We start from the raw sequence: 13699 nt of genomic DNA on the forward strand, positions 1-13699 counted from the left end.
TTGCAAGGTCTTACCACTAAAAGATGCTTCCACCGGTTTTCTGGGATAATGTCTGCCTCTGAGAATGTTTCTGTGAAAAAACCACTCCTTTGCTTTGGCTCTGAAAACAGTGTATTTTAAACCAGCTAAGGCAAATATTTAGGGGCACAGCTCAATATCAAAAAATTAGTTCAAAGAGGTAGAAGTAAAGCCTTTCTATGTAATATGCTTCTGCATAAAGGTAACAAATCAATGATCTCTGATCTAAGGAAAACACAACTGCAAAATGAATCACTCTTTTATAGGATGTTTAAAGATAACGGTTTTTAATAGTTCAAATATTTTAAAAAATCTCATCAAAAATGTATCACCTTAACAGTACTTTGCACATGTGGAATTTCATACCTAAATTTGATACTATTTTGGTTTATTTATGGCTACTTACAAGAAGACTCAGTAATAATGTCCATTCATTGGAGTCTTTTTCTTTGGTTGAGCCTACTGGGACCAGGCTGATGAACTATTTTATGCAAACGAGATGGTCAAATTCATGGCAAGATGAATTATAAGGGTTCTCATTTAATGGAAATGAAACTTAAAAGAATTTCCATATTTTATCCCCACTGTGGTTTTAGAAGCTAATATCCTGTTTAGAAGTTAAAGAGTTTGAATAGCTCACACAACCCTGTAAAAATTACAACTGTCTGCCCTTTAATAAATAAAGTCATTGTAAAGAATTACATTTACAGAGTGAAAAGTGAATACATAGCATTATCAATTTTGGAAGTAACTAATAAGTACTTCCCCATAACAATATACACTAGCTACCTTTTTAACTGTCCATCATTAGCACCAAAAAATTCAACAAAATTACCTTTATTCTCACATCTCAAAACAATTCTGCAAATTCTTAGTGAAGTTTAAGTATAGTCACAGACCTTAAATATTCACATTGTTTTCTATGTCATACTGAAAATAAGTTCACTACTTTTCTGGATATTCTTTACAAAATCTTATTAAAATTCCTGGTATTATCATCCCCATTATACAGTAGCACAACCACCCAGTATCATTTCACATGATAGCTCCGTAGAGGTTTCACATCTAAATTACCAAGAACAAAAAAAACCCTTCCCTCCCTCATCTTGCACTCTTCTTAATTCTATACTAGTCCTTGGATTATGTACCACTGTAAAAGTATAACTGTATCAAAATTACCATGTTTATGGATACAATAATATGCCATACAGAGCAACAAAGTTACATGTAATGACAAAGATTACTAAAGTTATGCAAGACAAGAACAAAGTTAGGACATGCTAGCTAAGCAAAGTCCCTAGAAAGAGACTCCTAGTATCCTAAATTCAAATAACATTGACAAAATAATGAATAATTATCTTAAAAAAAAATTATAAAGCTATCGGCAAATCAGGTAATTGCTAAATAAAAGTAGAGCACAAGATTAAACTCTAATATTTACAACTGCAACATACTTGAGTAAAATTACAATTGTGCACATATCAGTGGCTTTGTAACAAAAATAATTCATATACATAGAGGAAAAAATTAAGACAGTTTTCAGTTCAACAGAAGTTGAATTCAACCCATCTCAAAGATACTCAACAGCTCAAAGATTTACCACAGAATTGAAGATTAGCTGATAAACCAGAGCCACGTTACTGGCATTTAAGACAAATTTTAAACAAGTTAAAGTCTATCATTTGCTCAGAAGTCAGAAGACTGTGCAAACTTGACCTCAACAGGAATATACTGAGATGTGCAAACAAATGGAAAACCTCCACTAGCTGTTTTATCTGGAGGCTTACCTTTTTTCTTCCCCTCAGAGAGCTTCCTGTTAACAACCGTAAGATATAAATACAGGTACAATGCACAGTCAGTGACCTTTTTTGTTTATTTATTGTTAGAATATAAAACAACTGAGAGAGCAATAGGTTTAATTTCATTTTTATAAGGAAGACTGCATTTACCTGAAAAAGAAATATGGCATCACACACAAACACACTTCAAGGGAGGGGTATGTTTAAGAACATGGTGTCATTCTGAATGCCGAAGGAAAAGCGATTCTGTTTATGGTTAAAATATGTAGTGTTAAAGTTCTTTAAGAAAAAAACTTACTAATTCTGCACTAATGTAAGTTTTTGTGAATTTAGTTTTCAAATCACAGTAATCTACATAACCATTATGAACACCTCTGTGTTTATAGTACTGCAACAAGCCAACAAACACTTAAATGCACTTCACATCAAGAGTATGTAAACTTTATTTTTTCCTCTTCAAGCCTTCAGAAATTCAGGGGCTCTTTCAGCAGCCAGTCTGGTCAGAACCTCTGAAGGCAGAATCAGTGCCTCATGGAGAAAACAACCATCTGCGGCACTGCATACCCATCCGGTAGTGAAGTGTCCCCCTTCAGTGGCTTCCAGTAAGGCCTAGAGTTTAAGGTTAACATGAAAAAGTGCCACCTTTGTTTTAGATTAGTGATGGACTCTGACAAGATAAAATAAAGTTATTTTGTATATTGTTATACTTACAAGCAGCTCCAATCCTGAGTATTTATGGTAATATCTAAACATACAAAAATGTATGTACATTTTTCTCCACCTTCTTGTAAACAGTTGTCAGTATACTGTTTTATCCCTTTATCAGTGAAACATGCAAATCATACATACAAGTATAAATACACAAAAGAAAACAATTTACACTCATTCAAAAGCCAAGCAACAACAAAAAATAGCTACAGTATTCAAATTATAAATAAACGAATGCTTGAGGCATCTTATATTCCTAGAAGCAGCCAGCCATTCACCCTAATGTTCTTAGCTGCAATTGTAGAAATACTGAGTTTTGCACCTTCCATGCTTTTACAGTATTTATAACACTATCATATGTGGAGATAAAGACTTGTTTACTATAATCTCTTCTTTTCAGAATGAAGAATAAAGCAGCACTTACAAATATTGAAGCAGTGGTAGTAACAGCAGGTGTTACCACTGCTAGATCAGGAGGAAGTTTTTCATTCTAACAATTTTTAAATTAAAAAAGAAAAGGAAAAATTGACCTAAAGAAATGATTACATGTTCATTCCTTGGGCACTTAACAGCGAGTCCAGCATGTCGAATGTGTCTTTGTAGTCCATATGCTGGCTGTTTGTACTGTACTCGTGATTGACATCAGGACCGTTGGTCTCCACTGGCTTCTTGTCCAGTTTCACGAGGGTGCTGAGATGTCCGTAGCCCACCTGGTATGTGACAGGGGGAGGAGGGGGTAAGGGATGGTTAAAAACAGAGTTGTGAGAGGATATATACTGCTTAACAGAGGAGGAAGAACTAGATGAACTACCTGAACTTTTGGAACTTTTGCTCATTTTGGAGTGATGGTTGTGAGATGCATCATTGATATGCAGCTTCTTCCTTGAAGAGCTGGAACTAGAGGAAATGCCATCACTGCTCAGGCCAACAGGACTCCTCAGAACAGTGGGCGGTATTCCGTCAGCACTGTGTTTACTGCCACCACTGCTGCTGCCACTGTATGAGTGGGAATGCTTGTGACTGCTGGGGTGGTGGCGGTTGGAAGGATGCTCCTTGTGCTTCTCCTTATGGTCCCTGCTAATATGTGGGCTGGAATGCTTGCTCTTCCCACTGCCTTCATCAGAAGAGCTGTGTCTTTCTGAGGAAGAAACTTTTATTTTCATTTTCAGTTCTTCTTTACTGACACTTTTATCAGTGGGTGGTATTGGAATCCGTAATTTCAGTGATCCACTCTTTTCCTTCTTCTCTGCCATGTATTTCTCAGGTTTTTCAGCATTTGTAATGGGAATTTTCATTTTAATGGGAGAAGTCACAGAACTGCTGCTGGCTGCCTGAGACTGTACATGTTTGTGTTGCTGTTCTACCTGGGCAGCTATATAATGATCCCTTGCATCCAGATCAAGGCTTTCTAGCTTACGTTTTTCTCTGTATTTATCTAAAGACATTTTCTGAGGAATTACTCCAGGAGTAGCAGAAATTGGCCCGTGGTGTTTACTGCTCCCTGCTTTATGAGTATAATCTTGCTTAACAGAAGAATGATCAGAAATTTTGTCAGGTCTGTGATGTAATCCTGAATGCAATGATACAGAAGGTCCCTGCTTGAAGTTGATGTTGTACTGGCTACCAGACAAAGATGTTTCCTGTTTCTGTGAATATATCTGTTCTGTCCTTGCCGACTCTTGATGCTGAGGCCATTCTTGGTGTGATGACAAACCATATGAGGTACTTGGCATTCCTGTTGCTAGCACTGACAAATTATCAGATGCATGGCTGTCTTGAACAGAAATATTTCCTGAATTTAGAGGTACTGGTGCAGGGAAAGCTGATGTAGATGGTTTCTGAAAACTTGGTTTGGTAGGCACACCAGTAACACTATCTACTAACATGGAATTCTGGACCAAAGATGAACCCAGAAGAGGCGTTTCTGATACTTGTCCATCTACTTTTGGTTTCCCAGCTGCCTGGTTAGCCTATTTAAATAAAACACAAAAGAAACAATGACAGCAAAGGAATTTAATAGAAATTTCTTTGCTTATAAAAATTCTATATTAAATATATGAAAATAAAATCACCTGGGGTTGGACTTTATTGCCAGTAAATAAACATCTTATTTAGAGCCATAAAATAAGACTATATATAGTGAAAGCATTGGCTTTAAATTAGATACTGAATAAATTCCAGCCCAGCATCTGAGAGAGGAATTTAACTTGTCTAGCTTTAATTCCCCTTCTTGTAAAGTGAGGATACTATTTCCACAGTAATCACTATGAGAATAAGAAATCCATATTTATAGCAAAGTCTACTGGACACAGTAGTTGGATAAATTATGAGCGCATGTAGCTTATGATACACTGTAATTACTTCAAATATTAGAAATAAGAATATTTAACCATAAAAATTCAAATTATTAGCAAATTGATGTTCTGATAAACCCTGTCAATTCTCTTACCCTCCAGTATCGAATCTTCTTCAACCTACTAGGCGTTTTCTCCAATATTTGTAGAAACTCATGTGTTAGCTCTAAAAATAAAATTTAAATTTAAAACTTAGAAGGTGCCTTTAGATTTAGAATTCTCTCAAGTGGGCAATATTAAAAAGAAAGCACAAGAGTTCATCTACTTCATGACCACCTTCCTAATTCAACCATCAGCACATACAGAAGTACACACAGCTTTGAACTGGTATTTTCAAAGAAGAATCTTAAAAAAAATTGTTTTGATTAAAAAAAAAACCAAAACAAACAAACAAACAAAAATAATCAAACAAAAACCCCTCCTCCCACATCTCCCTGATTTTAAATGCTTACTTAGAATCTCTGAAAAATTTAGTCACATTTAAAAAATTGCTCCCAAACAGAAAACTGCTATCAGGCAAATATCAGGAATTATTGTGGTGGGGAAGGTCCATCATTAGATTCTTTACAATCAGTGCCCAAAAGTTTAAGGAAAAAAGAGAATATTTGTATAATCAAGACATTAATTACAAAGAGAAAATTAGTAACTTTACGACCCTAACCAAGTGATCATGACTAGCATTACCAGCAATAAAACATATCAACTTGCTATACCTTGATGAAATGCACTGAGTAGGACAACTCATTTCTGTGGTATTCTTGCCCAAAATGTAAAACCTCAATTTAACAATGGGAAAACATCAGACAAACTCTAATTGAGGAACATTTTATAAAATAACTGACCATTATTCTTCAAAGTGTTAAGGACATGAAAGAAAAGATTGAAAAATTACCACAGATTGGAAGAGATTAAAGGGGGGCATGGCAACTAAATGGAACATGGGATCTTAGATGTTATTATTATGTAAGATGCTAATATTAGAGAAACTGGGTACAGGGTATAACAGCACAGACTTTGTACCATTTCACAGTTTCTTTAAATTTAAAACCATTTCAAAGTTAAAATGAAAAAATTTCTTTACCTATACTTGTAACTTCCTAGCAATCAACACATTATTAACATTTCAGTAAACCACCCTGGTCACATTTCTACAATTTTTCTTCTTAAATTTAGGATTATAATGAAATAAGAGATGATTCACTTTTCCAAAGTGGTATGGTTAAGATGAATTCTAGTTTTCAACTCCATAGAAAAATAGTGTTATTAATAAAGTTACTGGCCACTCTCAACACAAGTATTAATAATATCATGAGAATGTCATGTAATATTATTAATGCCAATTTAGTATAAAGAGACTGATAAAAATTTGGCATCATTGTGTGCTCATAATCTGTGACAACTAGTTCCTGCTAAAGTCTCAGGAGCTTTTTGATTCAGTTTAGATGAAAAAAAGGTCTAATGCCTATACTACCACTTCTTCCTTAAAAAAAAAACAAACACTTTTCTACTTGGACATAGTAGTAAATCTAGCAGATACATAATCCCCCTGGGTCCAAAATTAACAATAAATCATTCTGATTCAGCTTCAGGAAAATTCACATTATAAAAAACACATGAGGGTTTGTTATTAATCAATAACTGCCCCACCACAACCCTCTTATAGGTAGGCCAAACACAATCAATGTTGTTCTGGTGACAGTCATTAAATGTAAAATTCAGATACTCTTAACATCTGAAATTTTGTTACTTTTTAATGTAATCAAAATAGAGAAAAGGCTGCTACATAATATGTTGAAATTTTCAATGTGTTAAGTGTCCAAGATTCCTATTCAATGTTCAAATGAATATGAACTTGAGCTTTTTCAGAATAGAAGCAAAGAGATATTTAGATGGCTCGTGTTGTGTCAAAAAAGACTTTACCTACAATTTAAGAGCAGGATAAAAGGCAGATTACTTGCTTTCTATAAACTTTATTTTAGAGACATGTATAGAAACTATTTCTATTAAGTTTTTATCTTATTTATATCTTATCATATTTATCAATAGATAAGACAACTATTTTATCTTACCTGTTGACTGCTAAAATAAGATGATGGCACAGATAATTTCAAGTCACAAATGGGAAAATAAAAAGTTCCCATTAGTTTTTAGAAGATGTTATATTTCAACTCGCTGAAGATTTCCTACTACTCTGAGTAAACTTTAAACTATCACTAGTGAGCCAAATATGACCTGTATCCTGTTTTTGTAAATAGATTTACTAGAACACAGCTATACACTTAATAGTTGCCTGTGGTTGCTTTCTAGCTCTGGTGCCAGAGTTGTCTTGTTGCACAGACAGTATAGCCCACAAACCCTAAAACAGTTACTACTTGGCCCTTCACAGAAAAGGGTGCAGACCCTTAAATAAATTTCTACCTTAAAGAAGCATCTGAGATATTAATGGAAAACCACATTCCAAAGCCTTAGGGGTCTCTCACTTTTACGTAACAGATGTCCTATAAATCCAGTTTTCTCATCAGTTTCAATTTTGTAAAGGAAGCTGGGGAAAGCACACAAAAAGAAGCTGAAAACCTAACATATCAGTTTAGATCTAGGAAGTGTTATCTATTTCGTTTTTGTAATCTACAGTTCCTGGTTAAAATGTCTTAATCTGCAAGGATATTCTACCCCTGGCCTGCCAGAAAAATTTCCTTTCAGGAGACCCCCAAATGCCAGATTCATAATTTATAGAACTTATACTCCCAATTTTTCCTTGTCAATTCATACTTATTAATGCATGGCAACAATGACACACTTTATCACCAGCAGAACAACAGAACAAGGAATATTACCATGAAAATACCATTAGCTTACTGCTTCACATCTTCTACAGTAAGTTAATACATGACTTTGTGTTTATACATTTTAAACCCGACAAAATTAGTATACTTTAAAATTATGTATGCTTGTATTATCAACCTGCAGCATTATATTAAATCATATTTCTTTGAAAAGTCATGAAAGGGTTTTAGATATTGAGTAGTGGTTAATAATATGTTCATTTTTCCCCCTTTAGGCTAATGAATTTATTCTCATCCTCTTCATGTGATCATGTAACTGTACTTTTAAATCCTATTGCCAAATTGTTAAAACAGAACTATGTTTTAAAAGATTTTTTATCTTTTCAAAAGAGGAAATACCAGTAGATGAAATGATACCTGGGATTGGCATCAAGTAACTACAGGGTGAACGAGGATCCTAGACTGGCCAAAACTGTTCAACTGACCATGAATATGTGGGAACTCAATATTTTTTAAAACCTATACAGAAACAGACAGAATGTTTAATCCATGATAAAAAGTAAGAAAATATTCTGTTGTAACAAAAAGATTTTCTCTACTTACCATCTAGTAATTCCAGAGTAACTGTAGGATCCACATATTCCCACCAATGTTTTCCATCAGTTGACACAGGAATCTCCCAATTGGACCATTTGCAAGCCAAATGAATGCATACACATGCTATCACTGTTGGTTTATACTGAAGACAGAAGGTTGTAAGATGCAGACTGTTGTAGAGCAGATTTGGAACGAAGAGTCATAGAAATTCAAATATGTAAAACAAAGAAAAACATTTACCAATAAGATTAGAGGAAAAACAAAATTATTTAAGTTTTCTTTTTTAAGTCTAGAGTACAAAACCTTATTTTATAAAGTTAAAAGCTAACATTATGATACTTTTTATGACTATGGTCACAAAAACTCAAACACTAAAAACCCATATAGATTATCAATGTTTTCATACTCTTACTTCCCAGAGTATATTATTACTACTACTAATACTAATATATCAGTATTTCTAAACTTTGTTTTTACATCTAAATTACAACTATTTCTTTATAAAAGTAGAGGAAGACAGTACATTTCCAGTAATTATTATACGTAAGTAAAATGACTTAAAACTTTTCTCGGTGGTATCTTTGTTTCTTTTGTAATGTCATGGTAGAATAAACAAAAAAGCAGAAAACTGTACAACTGACAAGGTAATTTCAATACCACATTATAATTATAATCAGGGATTCTACCATTCCATGTGGCTTAACATGCATTCATTCTGAAGTGACTCATATATTTAACACTTATTTAGGTAAAACTATCTTCTCAGCAAAGCCACAGAGAAAACTTACCTTTTGCTGAATAGCTTCAAGGCCCAATGCTGCTAAATCTACAAAAATACTACCTCTCTCCTTCCATGACATGCCAAAAACTGCACTTGCAACATGTCACAGCTAGCTTTTTCTAACCCAAATTTTAAATTTAAGTGATTCTTGCCTTGTTGTTCAGTATTTCTAGGGACAGAGGTTAAATCCCAACAATATATACCTAAGAAAATATACTGGCTTTTTTGGCAATTCAAAGTTTTAAACAAAACATAACAGTATTGCAAGAAATTAAGGACCACATAAAGCTGGTTTAGTCCACTCCTCCCCAATGACTCATTAAAAAAAACAAATTTAAATCATTATTATAATCAATCCAGAACAAAATTATATATTAGATATGAAAGGCTTTTAAAAACTATTCTTCCAGTTCAATTTCAGAACTGATGAAAATGTCTACTGGTCAAGCACAAACCCATACTGTTCTTTAGAGAAAGTACTGAACATTTAAGTAAAAATTACACTTATGCAAATCAAGGCACTGATAGGATGTGACTACTACTAATCTACTACTGGTGGGTATTATCTGGAAAAAAAAACCCAAGTTATATAAATTTTATTTATTAAAAAACTTTAATGATTAAAGTTAATATAGGATCAAAGTGAAATTTTTAAAAATTGTCATTTAACTATAATTGTAAACTAGAAATAGCTTTATACTTACCAAGTTGCTCGAATTTCTAGGTTAAGTTTAGCTCTTTGTAATCTTTAGCTGCTATTCAGGCTACCAATTTTAGACTTATGCACTCACAAATCGAGAATATGTCACCAGAAAGCACCACTACACTTCACATTGTGCATTTAACCCCTCTGTGCCAAAAGTCCCTTGTACAATACACCGCAAGCAGACAGGAAGGTACCACCACAGTAGATGGTCCAGTCTCCTGCTGCAACAAGGGTGAGAGACACATTGAGGGGGCCCTGCATTAAAGGAAGCTATAGTGTGCTACAACAGTGCAACAAAGAGGGTCAGGATAACAACCTGTTGGTAGCCATGAAATAGGATGTCTGTGCCAAATCCTTGCTTGCTGTAAGAAAAGAAAAAAAAAAACGAAGACAATACTATCAGCTTTAACATGCTACCATCAAAAAGTTCTCAACACAACAAAAACTTCAAAGATTTGTACACAAAAAGTAAATTTTACTTACTACTTACAAATATCACAAGAGCGCCATCATTTTCTATACTACTGAAAATCTTCAACAACATTCACTCAAATGTTTCTTGCTATCCCCCAAAGATCTGAGAAACAAGCCGATTTGCTTTTAGCTAGCCAGTTACAAGGGCTAAACTTGTTACTAAGTTAAGCATCTAGTCAGCTAAAAGTTGCAATAAAGCATTCTCCTGGATTTAAAAAAAAAAAAAAAGAAGAAGAAGAAAAGATTTTGAAGTCTAATACAAAATACAGAGTTGCCTGCCAGACTTAATCCTCAGTCATCACATTTAAGTTGGTTTAAGTACTTCCACCAAAAAAAACAAAACAAAAAACAAAAATCAAAAATAAACCCCCAACCCCCAAACTCAGAGAGGACAACCTGCTCAGTTTTTCATCATGTTACTAAGCATCAACAGAATAAACAACCTAAAAACATCACAAGGATGTAGAGAAACCACTGTAATCATTCTTAAATTATATAATCCAATTAATGATAACTTTAGAAAAGATATAAGTACTTTAGGGGGAATCAGGATACTTCAATACTGGTCCTCAACAGAAAAGCAATTTTTAAGAACTAGTTTCTTAAGACACTGGCATTGAAAACAGCCCCCATCTCCCTTCTTCTACTTCTTATTCTTCCCAACAGGGATGCCTTTGCTACAGTTTCCCTTTCTCCCCCAGTTACATTCATTATCACTGACATACCTTTCCCCTCTTCTCACCTAGGATTAATTCACCTCCACTCACCCCACTCTAACAGGACTCAAGTTCCTTGCCCTCTCCTAGTTTTATTCGTGGCACGTGTAATTCCCCGCTGCCCCATGGATCATCAACATAAAGGTTTACAAAAGGGATTTGGGCTTAGCAGAGCTGTGCTAAGGAAGTGTCAAAGCATCGGATGTCTTGGAGGCATTGTGACTTAAGTAAGGCATTCTTTCCTGGTGGAGAGGGAAGGAGAAATCACAGAAATGAAAGGTCCCTGTAAAATGACATTAGCCAATTTTGCAGCAAAGAGCATAACAACTTTCTCATCTCCAGATATGGGGGGCGTGGGAGAACTTCAAAGAAATCAAATAATTTACCCCCACCCCCACCCCACAAAAGACTCAAAATATATAGATAAGTAAAAATAATTTTAAATTGCCATTGCACTCTTCACCTCAGAATATATGTAAATTCAGTAACCTATTAAAAGTCATTGCGACAGAGAAAAATGTTCTTTTGTTAGCTTAAAGTGGTTTTAGGGCAAAGGAAAAAATTATATACCAAACATGAAAGAACATTTTAAAAATGGACTAAGATGCAAATTATAGTTACTTGTAAATGTCAGACAAAAATGACATTAAACGAGATTTTTACAAAAATTTAAGAATTTGTCACATTTTAAACATTAATAACAGTAACAAAAAAATCAGATTTAAATATTTTGCTTTGGATGATATATCCAATTTACAGATTTTGTGAATGTTTATATATTACTATTCAGTTCTGCAAAATAAATGGACTTTAATCTCTCTAGCTTCTTTAGACAGAATTTAAGAGAAGCTGACTCAAATTTCACAATACCAGGCTGAAAATTCAGTTTCATTTTCTGCTAAGTGTGTGTGTATATTTCTTAACCTATATTTAATATCTTTCTTCAACATCTTTCTTTGCTAAGCTCAACTCAGGGCAAATTAAGTGCCTCTCCATTATTCAAACAAAACAGCTCAACCTTTCAAGTTTCCAGGGAAACAAAACTTCTCTAAAGCTTTATTTCTTAATTCCATGTCTACACTAGTTTATCCATACAATTCTATACTATGCTGTAACACTAAGGATGAGAAAGTGCTACAAAACATATAACCATGAATAGGAACCATAATTAAATATAAGTAACATCTGCTCTTAGATTTAAAAAAAAATCTAAGTCCATTTCTTAACAATGACAACTCAGTTATCAGACAATAGGTTTTTTTTTTTTAATGTAGCCATTAACAAAATAAAATCCTACCTAGGGATAAAATGAATTCAATTTAGAATGAATAAAATAAGAGAACATTCAGGTAAACACTAGAAACAAGGCTTTCAAAAGTCTTACCCATTTTGTTTAGAACAAACCTAAAGAAGTCTAGTGGTAAAGGAATAAAATCGCAAAATTTCATTTTCAAGAAGAAATAACAGAAAAAGGCACACTAAAAGTTCCAAGTGACAAGTGCATACCACTTCAAACGGTAAACAGGAAAGGAAAAGTAGTACAGCATGCATCTGTGTGAAAACTTTTTTCTAGAGATACAATGATATATAGGATTCATTAACAAGAGTAGAAAAACATACACCACATGCTTTATAAGGAGTAAAGAAACAGTACAAAACTTCGTACTCTTGTTTATAAACTGTTTAATAGGTATATCACATGCTGTTATGTATTATACACAAAAAGGAAGCCACTTTTAGTAAGGCTAAAGAACTTAAATCAATTTTGGCCAAATAAACACAGGCCTTAACATTCCCTAAAATGACAAATCTAAAGGCAATTTTTATCTGAAAGATGTGAAGGTGACCTCCAAATTCAAAAACTGTAATCGGTTTTCAAGAAGTCAATGAAGTTTGATATAAATTGGAAACTAATACTATTTCCTCCACCTATATGTTAAATGGCCCACATCTTAAAATATTAACTGAAATGGGATGAGTATAGCCCAAAATAAAGAGTTCTAGTATTTGGAAGCTCTCTAATTATTATTTTTTTAGTGAAAAGAGACTCTCACCTAAATTTAAAGGAAGTTAATTCACCAGGAAGGACCAAATACAGAAGCAGATGAGTAGGCAGGTGTAGAACACTGAAACATAATGCTTCAAACTGACAATTCTTGTCATTTTATAATAAAACCCCCCAAAAGCGAGGAGAACAAAACAGCAGTCATTTCAAATATAGACAAGAAGAAGCATTGGTAATTTAAAAGTTTCAGAGATCACTTACCTCTTACTAACTGGGTACATTTCACCACATCTGTGTGTGGGTGTTCAATGGTGATCTCAAAACCTGAAATGAAAAGCACTTTTTTTCCCAATCACTTATACCAGTACAATAACTTGCCTGAGAAATCCCACTCATCACACAACTGTAATTATGAATTTTTCATTATTAAAAAAAAATCAAGTTAGTTTCTCATCACTGACATGCTTATTATACCTTCAATCATAAGAAGTAATATCTCGAAAAGCATTCCAATTACGAAAACTGAAAAAGTTACTTAGAGATAAATAGTATTTATTCAAAATTCTGAATTACAATTAGTTTGAGATTATCCTTAAGTTACAAACTACAATCATGACAATTATTAAAGCAGCCCCACAATTTAAGCAGGGAATTCAACTATGTAACATATTTCTTAAGTATATTCCAACTCCTTCTTTCAGAAGATGTGAGAAGAACATTTTTCATAAATATAATCTTTGGGCCACAGTGGGAGAAGT

The 13699-nt window shown here is 33.7% G+C and overlaps 1 protein-coding gene across 1 annotated transcript in view; it reads right to left on the bottom strand.

Moving 5' to 3' along the window:
* Positions 1-2962: 2962 nt before the first annotated feature.
* CCNT2 (cyclin T2) overlaps positions 2963-13699 on the bottom strand; it is a 31023-nt gene continuing 20286 nt past the window's right edge. Inside the window, exons 5-9 of the mRNA XM_052663832.1 lie at positions 13203-13265; positions 10063-10108; positions 8266-8429; positions 4975-5045; positions 2963-4495 (exon numbers count right to left, since the gene is read on the bottom strand). Coding sequence (XP_052519792.1) covers positions 3068-4495; positions 4975-5045; positions 8266-8429; positions 10063-10108; positions 13203-13265 — 1772 coding nt within the window. The 3' untranslated portion in view covers positions 2963-3067. The remainder of the gene's footprint in view (positions 4496-4974; positions 5046-8265; positions 8430-10062; positions 10109-13202; positions 13266-13699) is intronic.

The sequence above is a fragment of the Budorcas taxicolor genome, chromosome 2 (assembly GCF_023091745.1).
Source record: "Budorcas taxicolor isolate Tak-1 chromosome 2, Takin1.1, whole genome shotgun sequence".
Classification (NCBI taxonomy): Eukaryota; Metazoa; Chordata; class Mammalia; order Artiodactyla; family Bovidae; genus Budorcas; species Budorcas taxicolor.